General features: G+C 38.7%; 5 protein-coding genes across 7 annotated transcripts; 3 read left to right on the top strand and 2 right to left on the bottom strand.

The window, feature by feature from the left end:
* The first annotated feature begins 1,150 nt into the window (after positions 1 to 1,150).
* Positions 1,151 to 4,749, top strand: LOC111791336 (cadherin EGF LAG seven-pass G-type receptor, putative (DUF3527)). Of its 2 annotated transcripts, none has more exons than XM_023672626.2 (3): positions 1,151 to 1,733; positions 2,353 to 4,147; positions 4,283 to 4,749. In XM_023672626.2, exons 2-3 carry the CDS (start codon positions 2,444 to 2,446, stop codon positions 4,469 to 4,471), a joined length of 1,893 nt encoding a protein of 630 aa, XP_023528394.2. In that variant the 5' UTR covers positions 1,151 to 1,733; positions 2,353 to 2,443; the 3' UTR covers positions 4,472 to 4,749. The 2 variants fall into 2 exon arrangements, with proteins under 2 accessions (XP_023528394.2, XP_086977994.1); XM_087121868.1 differs by having other exon boundaries at positions 1,151 to 1,802.
* A 363-nt stretch (positions 4,750 to 5,112) lies between these two features.
* Positions 5,113 to 8,302, top strand: LOC111791043 (acid phosphatase 1). Of its 2 annotated transcripts, XM_023672225.2 has the most exons (4): positions 5,113 to 5,382; positions 5,781 to 7,417; positions 7,609 to 7,818; positions 7,926 to 8,302. In XM_023672225.2, the coding sequence occupies exons 2-4, from the start codon at positions 7,029 to 7,031 to the stop codon at positions 8,101 to 8,103; spliced, it is 777 nt and encodes a 258-aa protein (XP_023527993.2). In that variant the 5' UTR covers positions 5,113 to 5,382; positions 5,781 to 7,028; the 3' UTR covers positions 8,104 to 8,302. The 2 variants fall into 2 exon arrangements, with proteins under 2 accessions (XP_023527993.2, XP_086978585.1); XM_087122459.1 differs by having other exon boundaries at positions 5,113 to 7,417.
* A 196-nt stretch (positions 8,303 to 8,498) lies between these two features.
* LOC111791044 (protein PROTON GRADIENT REGULATION 5, chloroplastic-like) lies at positions 8,499 to 9,115 on the bottom strand. The gene is made up of 2 exons (XM_023672226.2): positions 8,787 to 9,115; positions 8,499 to 8,713 (listed from the first exon to the last, which is right to left on the bottom strand). The coding sequence occupies exons 1-2, from the start codon at positions 9,063 to 9,065 to the stop codon at positions 8,609 to 8,611; spliced, it is 384 nt and encodes a 127-aa protein (XP_023527994.2). The 5' UTR covers positions 9,066 to 9,115; the 3' UTR covers positions 8,499 to 8,608.
* Positions 9,116 to 9,575: 460 nt separating this feature from the next.
* On the bottom strand, positions 9,576 to 13,081 carry ARPC2B (actin-related protein C2B). Its single transcript, XM_023672223.2, has 10 exons — positions 12,634 to 13,081; positions 12,473 to 12,539; positions 12,183 to 12,390; positions 11,441 to 11,607; positions 11,244 to 11,321; positions 11,036 to 11,168; positions 10,849 to 10,940; positions 10,699 to 10,755; positions 10,570 to 10,618; positions 9,576 to 9,964 (listed from the first exon to the last, which is right to left on the bottom strand). The coding sequence occupies exons 1-10, from the start codon at positions 12,690 to 12,692 to the stop codon at positions 9,780 to 9,782; spliced, it is 1,095 nt and encodes a 364-aa protein (XP_023527991.2). The 5' UTR covers positions 12,693 to 13,081; the 3' UTR covers positions 9,576 to 9,779.
* Positions 13,082 to 13,551: 470 nt separating this feature from the next.
* On the top strand, positions 13,552 to 15,240 carry LOC111789958 (uncharacterized). The gene is made up of 2 exons (XM_023670699.2): positions 13,552 to 14,333; positions 14,800 to 15,240. The coding sequence occupies exons 1-2, from the start codon at positions 14,104 to 14,106 to the stop codon at positions 14,855 to 14,857; spliced, it is 288 nt and encodes a 95-aa protein (XP_023526467.1). The 5' UTR covers positions 13,552 to 14,103; the 3' UTR covers positions 14,858 to 15,240.
* Positions 15,241 to 15,662: the final 422 nt, after the last annotated feature.

Here is a 15,662-nt window from a genome sequence, read left to right as displayed (position 1 = left end):
ATTCATAATTATTTAATAAGAGACCAACTTTTGAATTCATAATTATTTAAATCTATAAAAAAAAATGTCATGTATTTAATAAGATAAGAGTATAGTTTATGAAGGTTGACTAAATCATAATAAGTTAAAATGAAACTTTAAAATATATAAAAATGAAATTAAAATTAAAATCCAATGGAATATTAATTTTTCTTGAATAAGTTATCATTTTATGTTAAATTATTTCTGATTTTAATATTTTATGTAGTTGTAATAATATTATCACGTATGTTATTTATAATAATAGAAAATATATTTTAAAGTTTCTAATAATATCTTTGAAAAAAAAATGAAAATATTTAAAGTTAAAACAAAATAACTCTATTTTCTCTCTCCTTCACATGCATAAAAACTTTTTTTAATCAAATTTTCAAACTAAGGACGAACAAAAAAAAAAAACATTATTTTGTATATTAAAACTAATTAAATACTATTTGATTATTTTAATGATATTTATAATTGGACCAAACTAATTAAAACTTACTATAGATTCAATTTATTTAACTCATTCTGTATACGCTATAACTCGTTATGTATCGTTGTCAGTCTTACAGTAGCCGATATTGTCTACTTTAGCCATTTTCATACCTTTGTAATAAATGTTTTGTTTCTCTCTTCAACTGACGTAGGATATCACAATCTCATCCTCCTTGAGAGCCAGCGAGTTCCTTTCTCCAATTGATGTGAGATATTACAATTCACTTCCTTTAAGAGCGAGTATCCTTGTTGACACACCGCCTGGTATCTAGTTCTAATATCATTCGTAATAGTATAAACCCACAACTAACACATATTATCCACTTTGACCCATTACGTATCACTGTTAATTTCACGGTTTTAAAGCGTGTTTGTTAGAGAGAGGTTTCCACATTATTATAAGGAATGTTTGGTTCCACTCGAGAGAGGATTTCACAAAAAAAAAAATCATTTATGAAATTGCTTATATTGATGTGTGGTTAGTCTAGTAAATTTATATTTAATGGATCATTTGAAAAAAAAAATAAAAAAATAATTAATTATTAATTATTAATTATAAATTTGAACTTTAATTTAATCCACAATTTATTTTGATTCATGTTCTTAGAAAACAAATTGGGGGAAAAAAACTAGACGGAAGAAAGATTCGGAGCAGGGAAAGAAGATGAATTAGAGAATCGTAAACCCCAATTCCCCACTTTCCACCCTCGAAAGGAAACTGTTCGTCCCAAATCCCCTGTTCCAAAGAACAATGCGCGTTGTGGGCTCCATGTGACACACACAGTGGGGGTTGTATGCGCACCAGCTCACAAACCCCCATTTTTTTTCTTTACAATCCCTCTCCAAGCTGATGAATCAACTGGGTCGCCACTGAAAATGAAAGATTTCTCCGCGTTTTAGCCATGGCGGTGGGGCCTTTAAGCACCGCAGTTTCTGTTCATTGATCTTCCTGCTGCCATTTCTCGTTTTTGCAGTTCGCAGCAGCCACGCATTATCATCGTTGCCCGTTTTAGTGTTTGGGTCATAAAGCTTATCCTGCTTTTCCATGTGCGACCTTGGCTTTGTTCTGTTTTTTTGACACTAATTTATTCTCCCCACCCACTAACCTATTCACCTTTCTACTGCCCTCTTTTTCTTTCTCTCCTTCACCGAATATATGCTCAAACTCCGAGGCTTGGAGGATTTCAGAGGCGATTAAGGCGATTCCTCTCTTGTGGGTCTGTCTCCTTGTCTCTGCTTCTTTGACTCGACTCATATTTTGCTCCTCCTTGGATCCATTTCTTGAGGCAAGATAGTAAAAGCTGCTCTTTCCCCTGTTTATTATTATTGTCACTGTTCTTCTTGTTCTTATTATTAAACTACTATTCTTTTCTTTGTTTTGTACTTGTTTATTGAGCTTACTTTCTGTAAAAACTTTGTGTTTTGTGTTTTGGATTGTGGGTTTATCACTCTTAATCATGTTTAGCCTTTATATCCCTGATTTCCTTTGTGGGGTTGTAGCTATTTTTCCTTCTTCCTTGTTTTCCTTCACTTTCTCCCACCTTCTGGTATCAATCGGAAGCTGTTCTTAAGTTTGATGGCGATTTCTTGCTTGATTCTTCGTGTATTTCCCAATCTTTTGGTTGAGTAAGTTTCTGATTTAGGAGATTCAGGGCAGGTTTGTTTCAGCTTCAAAAAGCTTGAAATGTTTGATTATGGAGGACGAGAGGGAGGATGAAAGTTCCACCTCCTTGGAGTTGTTGCTGTTTTTTGGAATTGATATCTAATGTTCTTCGCATTCAGATTGTGTTCTTGATCTTATGATCTTATGAGTATACTTCCAATCTTTGTGTATAGGTGTTGAAGAAATATGTGATTTGAACAGAGAGAGAGATCAGTGAGAGCAGTTTTTCAGCCATTTATGATCCTTAATTTACTCAAATAGGATATGGAACAAACATCTACCGATGCTCGGAAAGATCGGCAAAGAGAAATCGGTTCTTTCCGTGACAGAAACAACGACGAGGAGTTGTTAGAAAATGGTGATTTGGATCTGTCGAAGTACTCAATATCAAGAGGATTGAATCAGAAGGTAATGCTGCCTCATGCATTGTATTTGAAGTCTAAGCAATACCGAATCAGTAAAAACTATGCTCGTGATTCGGGTTTTAACTGTAACATAGAGTTAGACTATAAGGTTCCGAAGTATATGGTGACGATAGATGAGAAATATCTTCGACGATGCTTGGATTTGATTCAGATTAGTGCATCGAAGCCTGTACGTTGTAACGATTCTATAAACTCGAGCTCTGTGAAGACTGGTGCTGCTTTGACTGAAAGCTTGAGTACGAGTAAATTACGAATGAGAGGGATGGATGGTTTGGAAAGGTTCGTTATCGCGTGCCCTTCAACTGGGGAGGATGGCAATACGGTCATAAGCTCGAGTAAACTGTGGTTTGTTGGTTCAATTATGGGAAGTAAGAGCATGATCAACATATTGAAGAGTCCTTTATTGCATCAACTCGGTATCGAAGAGGAAACTTCGAGTTTCGTAAGAATGGACGTGAATGATATCGAAGGCTTCGCAGGCAGCAATTTTATAGACTCTCCCAATGGTGTGGATATATCTTCATTGAAGAAGCTAGAAAATGCAGAACCGACGAAGGGAAGCCATCGAGATGGATCTGATACAGCAAACGAGAGGTTTTTCTCCACACCGAGCAGGAATTCTTTATGTTCTGATCAGTCTTCTTCGGGTTCAGCGTCCACACCGCTTTGCCAAGGTATGCTTCAGTTCACATGGAAGGAAGGAAGCCCTCACTTCGTTTTCTCTGTAGATGATGAGAAGGAGGTCTATGTGGCTGACTCGTCGAAGGTCGTGTCAGCTGATAATAACGCATTGGACTATGTTTATTTGTTTTATTCGACAAAGAGTGGTCTAAAGGATCACGAGGTTAGAAATACCAGACCCCGTATTGTTGGCAAGATGACGGTGTCGACTTCTTATAGTGTCTGTCCGAATAATTCAAGAGTTGTGGATACCGAATTCGTGTTGTTTGGTGGTATAGAAAATTCTGACGTAGATACGAATGCTTCAAACACCATTTTTAAAAAGAATAAGGTGTTTCCAAGAAAGGTGGCTGAGGTATTTAGGACAAGTAACTCATCTAAACCGAATAGATCTGGTGTCTTGAAGGATTCTTGTCCTTGGGAACCATACTCGAATAAACGCAACAGCTCCGATGACTTAATTTGTGCTCGTAGCCTTCCTCCGAATCTTGAATTGGCTGCTGTTGTCGTGAGAGACCATCTTCCGGAAGATCGTGGCAGCCGAGTTGGAGGTTGGGGTTTAAAGTTCCTCCAACGGGTCGAGGCCAAACAAACAATACAGGCTGACTGTTGTATGCGAAACAGTGCAAAATGTTCGACGAGCATGAATGTTCTTATTCCTGCTGGTCTCCATGGCGGGCCTAGAACAAGGAACGGTGGTCCTTCCACTCTCATGGAACGATGGAGATCGAATGGACTCTGTGATTGTGGTGGTTGGGACATCGGATGCCCTCTAACGGTACTTGAAGGCCAATCCGTCAACGATAATACTTCTCGCCAAGCAGACGTGCAAGAATGCAGGGCATTTAACATACATGCTAAGGTATACATACACTCCCCCTTTGTGTCTTGCTGCTAATTCGAGCACGAAAGCTGCTCTAACTTTATTAGTTTACTTCTTTTTGCACGACTCCGAATTCTGAATCATTCTCGTAACGTAGCAATTGTCGTGTTTCAGGGTTGTGAGAATGGTCCTCCAACATTGAGGATGGTGAACATCCGCGACGGCTTGTACTTTGTTCATTTTCAATCGAAACTATCGTCTCTGCAATGTTTCTCGATTGCAGTGGCGATCGTCCATTCGCGAAGTCCCGGTCTCAAACCCAGAAATGTACAGGAGTTAAGAGTAGTTAGCATAAAGCAGTAGGGAAGTTTAAGGTTTTAGACATGAAAATTAGAAGTTATAACTAAACTAGCTCTGTTGCTTCACACTGGAAACTGGATAAGGTTGTTCTCCATTTCAGCTGTGGGGACATGTTTGAAAGAACAGGAATTAGGTTAATGTCGTTTGACTTCTTGATTCTGAAGTTGACTTTCAGTTCCGTGTCCCCAACGGCATTTGTTGAGGACTTTTTGTGTTTTCTCATTCATATTATAGTTTTGTAAAGCCTATTTGTTTCATAATAAAATAATATTTGGTTCCAATAGTCACTTCAATTTTTGTTGACTTTTTTTCAATACTATTTATTTTTTTTTTTTATTTTTTTTTATTTTTTAGAAATTACACTAAATTAAGTTTTTATTTTTAGAATTTAACTGAAAATTTAAATAAGAAGATAATGGTAAATTCGTAATTTCAGCATTAGATTTAATCTCAATTTTAATGTTGAATTATTGAATTATGTCCTTAATTATTTTCTCTAATAAGTTATTAGCATTAATACCATTTAATGGCGATTGGGCCTGATGGATCAATTGGGCTCAATGGATTTTGGGCTTTAAAGCCCAAGTTGTCATCCCTCTATAATTGTCTATAAATATGGGGAAAACCCTAGCGCTTGTCGACATCACGAGACTTTCTATTGGGTAAAACCCTAATATCTCTTCTTTTTCCTTTCACCTTCGTTCGGTTTCGTCTCTCTCGATCTCTGTTAGTTTTGCCCTAATTGCGAAATCGCTGGTGATGTGGTGTCGAGAATCTTCTGTATTTTGTTTCTCTGCACCTCCCATACCCAGCTAGATTGTACGCCAATCTTATCCCATTCCCAGACGATAACTTCGTTTATCGTCTCTGTCAAGGCTGGGACATTTTTTACCTGGAATGTTGCAGATTGTTGGGTATGTAATGGATGGAGGCTTAGCCGGTTTGAAGTTGATTTGATTGACAATCGTTTTCGCGAGAAATTTGGTGCTCCCAGACTTAGTCATGTGTCATCTCTAACTTTAATGGTTTGATACAGTTACGAGTCTGGAAAATTGACGGAGTCCATCGTTACAGATGTGTGTACCATTTTTAGCTCACATCTGCTCCATTTGGTCTCTACATGATAGTATTGTTCGAATTCCTCCAGTTTCTCAAGATTACGATTTTCCTTTCTAGGGTCAAATATTTTATGGAATTCTTTATTTATCTACTAATTAATTTCTGCGAAAATTTGGGTCAAATGGTGGTGGAACTTCAAAATTCTAATTCTATTTTATTTTTGCGACGACTTACCTATCTTCTTGATTTACAGCTGTTCTTAAAACCGAAATGATTTATTTATCATAAAGTTGTGGTATCCACATCTAAGGTGCTTCCCACGTCGATGGTTTTCGAATTGGTTAACCAAGAATTTCTGGGCTGAAAGAGATTGACATTTGTGGGGCTGCTTAATACTTTAAATCAGTTGTAACTATGGACCTTCGGAACAATATTGCACTTGGATTGGTGCAATTTGGAGTTAAACAAAGATTAATGGCATCTTGTGAACATATGGACCTTATGGAGGCAAGAATTGAAGATTTACTTGTGTGAACCTGAAGTTCTGTAGATTTTAGAAGATTTAGAGATTGAAGCAGGTTGTGGTAGAGGTCTCTTCTCTGTAGCTTACAGAACACATCAGTCGCCCATATAGCCTCCATATTCCCTTCCTTTCTTCTTCTTTCTTCAGAATCGACTTGGAACAAATCCGTCATCTATTGACTAAGCATTATATTATCCAATATCCCATTTTTCGAACCATTGACCAACATTTTATTTGTATTTGTGATGTGCATTGGGTTTGACAAGAGCTTAGAGATGAAAGGGATGTTGCTAATAATTAGTGAATCTATTGATTCGATGAATTTTTCAATTTCTCCATGGCATTTTTTTAAAGGACAATTTAACAGTTCTTTATTTTTGGGAAAAGGCCATTTGAATAAGTATAAAACAATTTAACAAAATTTTGAAGAAGTATTTCAATGGACATGAGATGGAGAAGTTCTGATTGGTGTGATTTATTGATCTGACTTTAGGCTGGAAATGCTTGTCATTACGTTTCTTAATCTTCATCTCTCGGTGTATGATTCCAAAGAAATCCAGATTTCATGCCAAGCCCGTTGAATTGGATGCCGCCACTCTGGCCTGTCCTGCATGTGATTTGTAGCCGACACCCTCAGAGTATTATTGTTATTCCTTGGTACTTTTTAGTGAAAACTTTGGAGACTAAATCAAATACTTGATGTATACACCGAAGGTTATACGGCGAAATGGTATTTTTTACATTGAAAAGGAAAAAAGAGAGATTTATCTTGGCGTTGAATAAAGCTCTTCCACTTTTTCGAATGATTTGATTGGAAATAGACAAATGTGTTTGTGGTGGCACACTACAGCTTGGATTCAGGGTCCCATGTGATCTTATTTCGCCCAATCTATTGACTCTGTCCCTTCCGATCATTGCCTGTAATGTGCCTACTTAAACGCTTCCAAATTCCACTTCCATTGCACAACCCATAACACAATGGCGAAATCTCTACTACCCCATCTCTCCGTTTTCCTCTTCCTTTTCATCACTGCAACTGCATCGGCTTCAGACTGGAACATTCTGAGCCAGAGGTCCAGAAATGGCCTCAAAATCAGCCTTAAAAACTACTGCGAAAGCTGGAGATTGAACGTCGAGCTTCACAACATCCGATTCTTCCATGTGGTGCCTGAGGAATGCGTTAGCTACATTGGCAAATACGTTACCTCCACTCAGTACAAAGTTGATTCCGAGAGGACGGTCGAGGAGTGCATCGTGTACCTTACCAAGGGCTGTGCCCTTAAAGGTGATGGCACTGATGCTTGGATCTTCGACATCGATGATACCCTCATCTCCACTGTCCCCTATTACAAGAAAAATCAATTTGGGTAACTTTCTTTTTTCCTTTACATCATACCCTTTACTTGGTTTTGTGTTTTGAATTGATTGTCTACAGATTCTGGTTCCCTTTTGCTTGGTGTTCTGTGTTTTGATTGCTGAAGAATGTTTATAAGTCTGTAGAATGTGTTCTGAATTCTGATTGATTGCTATTTTGTTGAATGGGATTATGGGAGGGTAGGGGGAAGAAATTGAACCTGACGGATTTGGAGGCGTGGATGAGCAAGGCCAAAGCACCACTTTTGGATCACTCATTGAGGCTTTTCAATATGCTGAAAGCGAGAGGAGTGGACATCATTTTGATATCCGCGAGACGGGAAAATCTCAGATCTGCCACCATTGAGAATCTTGTTCAAGTGGGCTACCATGGATGGACCAATCTCATCTTAAGGTCAGTCAGTCAGTCAGTCAATCCACAAGTCCAGAAATCAGAATCCTGTCTCTCATTTTGCGAGTGAGTGATGAGTTTGTTCGCTTGTTTCTATGTTTGATTTGCAGGAGCCCTGAAGATGAGAAGAAGGAAGTGGAGCAATACAAGACAGATGTGAGAAGGCGATTGGTGAATGGAGGGTACAACATTTGGGGGAATGTGGGAAATCAATATAGCAGCATTGAAGGAAAGCCAAGGGGAAGAAGAACATTCAAGCTTCCAAATCCAATGTATTATGTTTATTAAGCACTTGCTTTTGGCTTTTTAAACCGTTTCTTTTGGTCGGGAAGGATTGATCTACACAGACAGAGGGAAGGATGAGAGAGAGATGTGACATGTGTGATGAATAAGCTTAGCTTGCTATTTACTTATCTGTTAAAGCTGTAATCTCGTATTTGGAACTTGTTTTGATCATTTCTTAATCAGAAACAAGTCCTTGTGATCATCTCCTTATTTTCTCTTATTCCTTATTCTGAATGAATCATGAAACCACCGTATTTTGTCTTGGTGTTCTTTGCTTTTAAACCAGTTAGAATTTTTTCTGTGAAGATTTGGATGTTTTTTTTTTTTTTTTTGCAGTTCTACAGTTATTTGATCGTCGATGAACTGTTCAGATCTTCAATCATCAAGTTTCATACAAGGATTGAAATATTGCTGCTGCCAAATTGAAGAATATGGTAGTATAAAAGACAGCAGAAAGTAGAGAGATCTATGATTTATATATGATGATCAAGGGAACAGATTGATGAGATCAAGCAAGGAATCCTAATCTTTCTCCATTCTTCTTGGCTAACCTAATCAAACCCTGCCTTTGCTTTGCATCAGCTCCTATAGATTTGCAGAACTCAGTAATTACCTGTCCAAAAGGAGAAACTTCAACACAGCTTTCTCACTAAGGAGAATTCAAGTGAAGGAGGGTAGCTCAATACCTGGGAGTGCAGGGCAATGGCCTTGCCTCTCAACTGATTGAAACGTTTCTTTCCTATAATATTTCGGGTAAGAACAACCACAGGTGCAAATAGTCCTTTCCCTTCATTAATATTCTTCATCACTGGCAGGAATCTTACAGGCTTTGCGACTCGAACGCCTTCCGGGACTGACTTGATCAGCACGGTGCTGTTGTCGCCGCAAATTGAAGTCCCCCATCCTCCATGGAAGGTGGAGTAAAGAGGCTTATGAAACCCAGCTACAGAAATTGAAGTTGCCATGAAAAGGGTGGGAGATCAGAGAGCTGTTCTTCTAGATGGCTTCAGTGATGGCTTGAAGGGTCTTTACCAACATGCTGTAATGGAAGCATGGATGATGATATGATGGGTTTTGTATGCTTTGTGAAAATGGATAGTTTTGAAAGGGAGAGAGGTGAGGAGTCATTTTTGGAGCCACACAAACTGATGGCGTGGATTTTGGTTTAGATGACTGATGGTCCCTATTGGTTTGGAACATTATCAGAATCCACACTGCAATTGGCCCTTTTTCCTGATTGCTTCCATCTGTCTACTTTTTATCAACCATATTCATTACAGGCGGCATCTTCCTAGCCACTTGATAAAGCTTATTTTACTTATTTTACGAGGTTATCTAGAATCGAATCATCGAGATAGATCTAGTTCATCTGGTTCTACATAAACGGCACATTTTAGTATGAGGATGTGTATGTATGTATACGTGTATTATGAAATGTAAAGATCTACCCGATATAAACGAGTACACTCCGATACTTGGATATAGTTTTAGTCCTTGTTTCATATTGGTCCCCAAATACAAGTTCTCTATGAGAAATGACAATGGCAACATGTGAAACTAAGCTCTAAGCCTCCCTGCAAGTATATTCACTGTATCTACCAACAGCGTTCCTTATTTCCGAAGTTATTGGGTTGATATCATAGAGACTTAACCGTTGTAATAGCCTAAATTCGATCGCTTCATTTTAATCTGGTGTATCGGATTGAAGAAGGAAACGTTGGGAACTTTAGCCATCTTCGACGAAACCGTGCAAATCCAGGAATTTTAATTTGAAACCGCATTCTCTTGATCTTCCTGCTCAGACTATGACATTTCTGTTTGATGTGTTTAGTTCTAGCTGCCAATTTCTTCATATACTTAATGCCTGCATCCACACAGAATTAAGCTATGAGATAAATAGTTCACTAAACCTAGCTTATTTGACTAAACTATATGTATTGTAATCCTTTCGAAATTGTAACAGCCCAAGCCCACCGCTAGTCGATATTGTCTACTTTGGCCCGTTACGTATCGTTGTCAGTCTCAAAGTTTTTAAAACGCGTTTCTTAGGAAGAGGTTTCCACACTCTTATAAAGGGTGTTTCGTTCCCCTCTCCAACCAACGTGGGATCTCACAATCCACCCTCCTTGGAGGCCCAACGTCCTCACCGGCACACCACCTGGTGTCTGGCTCTAATACCATTCGTAACAGCCAAAGCCCACCGCTAGCAAATATTGTCCACTTTGGCCTGTTACGTGTCGCCGTTAGCCCCACAGTTTTTAAAACGCGTCTATTAGGGAGAGGTTTCCACACCCTTATGAAGGGTGCTTCGTTCCCCTCTCCAACCAATGTGGGATCTCACAGAAACTCATTCCAGATTAGATCGAAAGTCGGTCGGTTTCGGATTGGTCACCCATAGCTCACTCGTCCAGACACAAAAAACAAGAGCAACAATTATGAGATGGTATTCAATCATTGTCAAGAGCATACCTTGACCCTTGTTGAGTAGGCCATCATCTGAGGTTTTCTGATGTAAGATCTAGAAATTAACATAGACATTTAGTGAGAAACATCATCTTCTTCCAAATATCACTGATATTTGGATACACTTGAACTTACCTCAACAAGCCCTTCTAACCGCTTCCTCATCCTTCTCTGGATAAAGCCTCTGGTTGTCTGTGTTGGAAGTTCACCAAAGATGATATCAAACAAGAGGGAAAAGGATTGTCACAGAAGACAGGTTTTGGAGAATAAGAACAAACATGATACCTTTACATGGTACTTAACATATGCATTAAAGTTCAGCAAACTCCACACAGTCTTCTCAAGTCTGTTACCTTCAACGTGGTGCACAGAAATATCTGTTCATACATTATGTGAACAAAGAGTTTGAGAGGATACAAGTCTATCAAGCTGAACTAAGTGATAAATATAGCTTATGAAATATATATCATACCGAACGTGACGAATCCTCCATTCGTGCTCAGTTCTTCTAAAGGTTCGCCTCTTAGTTCTGGAGGGGGTATGGGTGACCAACAACAAGGAGGTGTTTTTGACCATTTTTCAGAGCTTCCCACATCCATAAGTTCCTATTTGACTACAGGAGTTGTATTATCCAAAAGAAATTAAGTACAGATCCTAGCTTTGCTATTTCAGCAACGTACCCGAAAGAACGCGGTCGCAATGATCACATCTGTATTTTCCTTGAAACGAATTGGGAAGACTATGAGGATCTTTTGGGGCTGAATGCAAGAAATTTGTCAACTAAGAGATATGAAAGTGTACAGAGTATTCATCTATCTTGCTCCTGATAAAGAACTGGCACACTGAAGTGACTCAAAATATTCCCACTGGGACTTGCCTGCTTGATAACAAAGAATGGTTCCCTCGGATGATATACAAGTTTGATGGGTCTGGAGGTTCCTTGAAATAGAGCAGGAGAATTAACGTTTAGCAACATTTCTTTTAGCTGAGAACTTAGGATCACTGCATGAACAGCAGCAATGTCTGTAATTATCTTTTCTGGCTCTGCAAAAAGAACATCCACAACAAACAATCAATGTAATGTTATGAAGAAAACCTCACATTTCAACATTCTATAGATCGCCGAGTAGTAAAAATTATGTTTTCTTCCCTAAACCGTAACAGCCTGAGACCACCGTTAGTAGATATTGTCCGTTTTGGCCCGTTATGTATTGCCATCAGCCTCACGGTTTTAAAACGCGTCTACTAGGGTGAGGTTTCCACACCCTTGTAAGGAATGTTTCGTTTCTCTCTCCAACCGACGTGGGATCTTACAATCCACCCCTTTGGGGGCTCAACGTCCTTGCTGACACATCATCCGATGTCCGGCTATGATACATTTGTAACATCTCAAGCACACTATTAGCATATATTGTCCACTTCAGCATGATACGTATCGCTATCAGCCTCAAAGTTTTAAAACGCGTTTACTAAGGAGAAGTTCCCACACCCTTATAAGGAATGCTTCGTTCCCCTCTCCAACCGATGTATGATCTCACATAAACTACGCCACATTGACACTAAATCTTTTCATAAACTAGTTTTCTAAATAATGAAGCTGTACAAGTGGATAACCATACCTTCCTCATGCATAATTTTTGCAAAGTCGATTCTTAGAGTAAGTTTGTATCCTTCTTTTGCAGGTTCAATGATCTCAACAGCATGAGAGCAAATTTGTTTTACCATCTCGAGAGTATATGGCGAGAGCCCATCAGATAAAAGAACCCCTTGTGACAACAATGGAGTAGCAATCGACAAGTAAACGTGCAGTGAATCCGATATGAAAGACTACCAGACAATCAAAAAGCCATTAGGACACTAATTCAAATCTTAAACATGAACAGTCCCAGATGAGTGAGAAGAACAGTACCTGGATATGGTACTGAACAGAACCAAATTCATGCAAGTGATGCTCAATTTCTGTCGGATTTTCCGAACTGTAATTATAACCAACACAATTTAATCCCTAAAACCTTATCTATATGGGGTTTCAAAGATTTTCAGTATAGAACACATGAACTTGTTTCTCACCTGTAGAGCTTAAGGAGGATCTCCTTCAAAGCTGGTGAAGCTCTCTGAAAGCAAGCCATCCTCACAAGCACAAACAGCCCACTCTACCTCATTTTTCATGGTAAATGAGAAGAAAGGAGTCCAATACATATTCAGTGTAAGAAATGTCCACTCCTTTTCGATTGAGATCATGACATTATGAGTAATTTCTAAGCTCCATATCCACTCAAAGTTTGGTAACAATAGAAGCAACCAACCCATTAGACCAATACCATCTCTTTCAGTGGCTTATCGATAAAGCAAATTTAGGAATTACCCATTTGATGATCTCCACTTCCTGATGAACCCTTTGTTTGGTGGCGCTGATTGAAGTTGATTTGCCGCTAATCTGCAAGCCCTCATTTCAAGTTTGATGTGGGTGTTGCTTCCATTTCATGCCATCCTTTTCGAGAGGCGTAAGTTTGCAAATTCCTCAAAGCAACGATCCTTTAAGTTCCCCTCTGGATCTGGGCCTAAGTAAAAGGAGGACGCAATAATTGATTTCTTCAATATGAAATGGGTCGGCGCTTTACTCGAAGCCCACTTCAAGTTTAGATTTTATGCAGAAATGATTTTGTTTATAAATAACATTAAGATAATGTCTTAAATGGTAATTTAATTTACAAACAAAATTGACATAGTCATGCTCCAACATGCTCATATATTTATATTTATAGCTCATAAATTTATATAATATATGCTATGGATGCTATAAATATAAAGCCTGAAGTACTTAATTACTAATTATGGTCCAAAAACAACCGGATATTAACGGCATGAATTAATGTTAAATTAACGTTAATGGAACAAAAGCAAGACAAGATCCGGTGGTAACCGACAGTTTATGAGCAACGAATTTAACGAACACCCGCCACTGCGACCCACAGATGGCTCTTCCCTTCTCCTATCTATCCAATCCCGACCGTCCGATTCCACGCCATTATTCGATATCACTGTTCACCAATCACACCCAAGTAAACGCCTTCCCCTCTGTTTCAGTTAATTGCTTTTTTTCGCGATCTGGACAACTCACCCTTTCATCGGAAGGTCACGATTTGAGTTAAATTTTGGTTCCGTTATGTTATATGTAACCTCCCCCTTTTTTTTTTCTTCAATTTTTCTTTTTGGGTTTTGGAGGGGATTTAATTTTCTTGGGAGTTCTATCTGTTCTTCGTAGCTTTGTTTGGTTAAAGTTTTAGATCGGGGGTTTTACTTTTTTGAGACGGGTTTTTTGTTGGGGTTGCTGGGCTCATAAATTTTGAACCCGTGAGCGTTGACCCAGTTGCGGAATCTCAGTTTTGAGTCGCTGAATTGTGTTCTTATTATATTGGGGGTTTTACAAAAAGTGGATTTCTGAGATGGTTCGATTTAGAAATCCGAAATCTAGGTCGGTTTTTTGGGGTTGTTTATAGGGCAAATTTCCGATTGGATTTATACTGCGAGTTTCGAGGTATGGGCGGCGATTCTAGGGCTGTTAATGGCTACGATGAGAGGTCTGTGGACTCTGCGGCGGCGGGAGAAGTTGGCGATCATAGAAACGGAGAAGATGACAGTGAATCGAATGCTCTATTGCCGCCGCGGCGCGGCGGAATGTCGAGGAAATCGAATAAGCCGAGGATGAAAGTCCGGTGGAATGACAGTAATGGTAATAACCTAGCGGAGATTTTGGAGTTTCAACCGAGGTAGCTTAATTGTTTTCCCCTTTTCTTGGAGCATTTTGATGGGTTTTTTTGGTCTGTTTTCTGTAATTCTGTTCTTGTTCTTACATTTCTGTTGATATTTGAACTTGAGATGTTTGAAGAAGCTGAAAGTTTCCATATCTGGGTTAGAACCAAAAATGCTGCCTGATCTGTTGTTTGGGTTATTCTAGTTTTTCGATCGAAGAACCCCAATCTAAACATAGCTCAGTTGATGATAAAACACTAATGACGAATAGTTAGAACAGGCTTGAATTGAGGGATATGATGCTTGAATGTTTTGTAATTTGACATCATTAGCTGTTTTCATCTTAGACTGAAGTTAAGAACATGTTTTAAGGTATAGATGAAATCTGTGTTTGAATGTAATGGATGATGCTGTGGATTGAGTATATCTTTGTTTTTAGATTTGTAAAATTTGGACTGGTTTTTGTGTCTGTTCGTTCTGCAGCGACGTGAGCGATTCCGGGGACGAGGAGTCTGATTCTTGCAGCTGTATGATTATGTAGATTATTACATCAAATATTAGTGTATGACGACGAGAACACTGTCGTTTCTTTACGACGAAACTGATAATAATTGGCAATGTTTCTGACTGTATAACGGATTGCTTTGGTACTACGACGACTGATAGAAGAGTTCAAAGATCGACTGATTAATATGTCGTTTCGTTACGCCTTGTGGTTTCTGGCGATGTGTCGGAGTTGTTTTTCGAATTTGTAAGATCACCTTTCTGGTGATATGATGTATGGATGATGCTGATATTGACATTATGAAATCACAGATTAGTTGAGCTTTTGACAGTGCTGAATGATGTATTATGTAATGCAAACACTTGGAATTTTTTTTTTCTATATCTATCATTGTTAATGAATCATAGAGCTTCTCGACCTTTTCTTTGTTGTTTATCGCTCCCGATCTCGAGATTTCGTGAACGTTTTTGTCGCCGTTTTCGTTTTTCATCACGAATTAGCAGTAATGTTGTAATATAACCAGAAACTCAAGAACCTCCTTATCATGTTTTCCACATTTCCATGATTAAAAACCTCATCTGAGTTAAAAGCTTCATGCTTGAGCATATATTGTTCTACCTTCAATTCAAGCTTAACGCGAGATACGTAACGGACCAAAATGGACAATATCTGCTAGAGTCTGTGTTCGTGATCCGCTGCCGAACTTATTCCTTCCAAGTCATCGGGCATTCTCAACATTATGCCTTGAAGAGGACTCGAACCTCCACGCTCTTTAGCACGAGATTTTGAGTCTCGCGCGTCTACCATTTCACCACCAAGGCATCTTGAAAGTGAATCATAT

Source organism: Cucurbita pepo, chromosome 3, assembly GCF_057944985.1.
Source record: "Cucurbita pepo subsp. pepo isolate OVF chromosome 3, ASM5794498v1, whole genome shotgun sequence".
In the NCBI taxonomy this organism is placed as follows: Eukaryota; Viridiplantae; Streptophyta; class Magnoliopsida; order Cucurbitales; family Cucurbitaceae; genus Cucurbita; species Cucurbita pepo.
The sequence above is the reverse complement of the archived record's forward strand: the minus strand, read 5'-3'. Positions and strand labels throughout refer to the sequence as shown.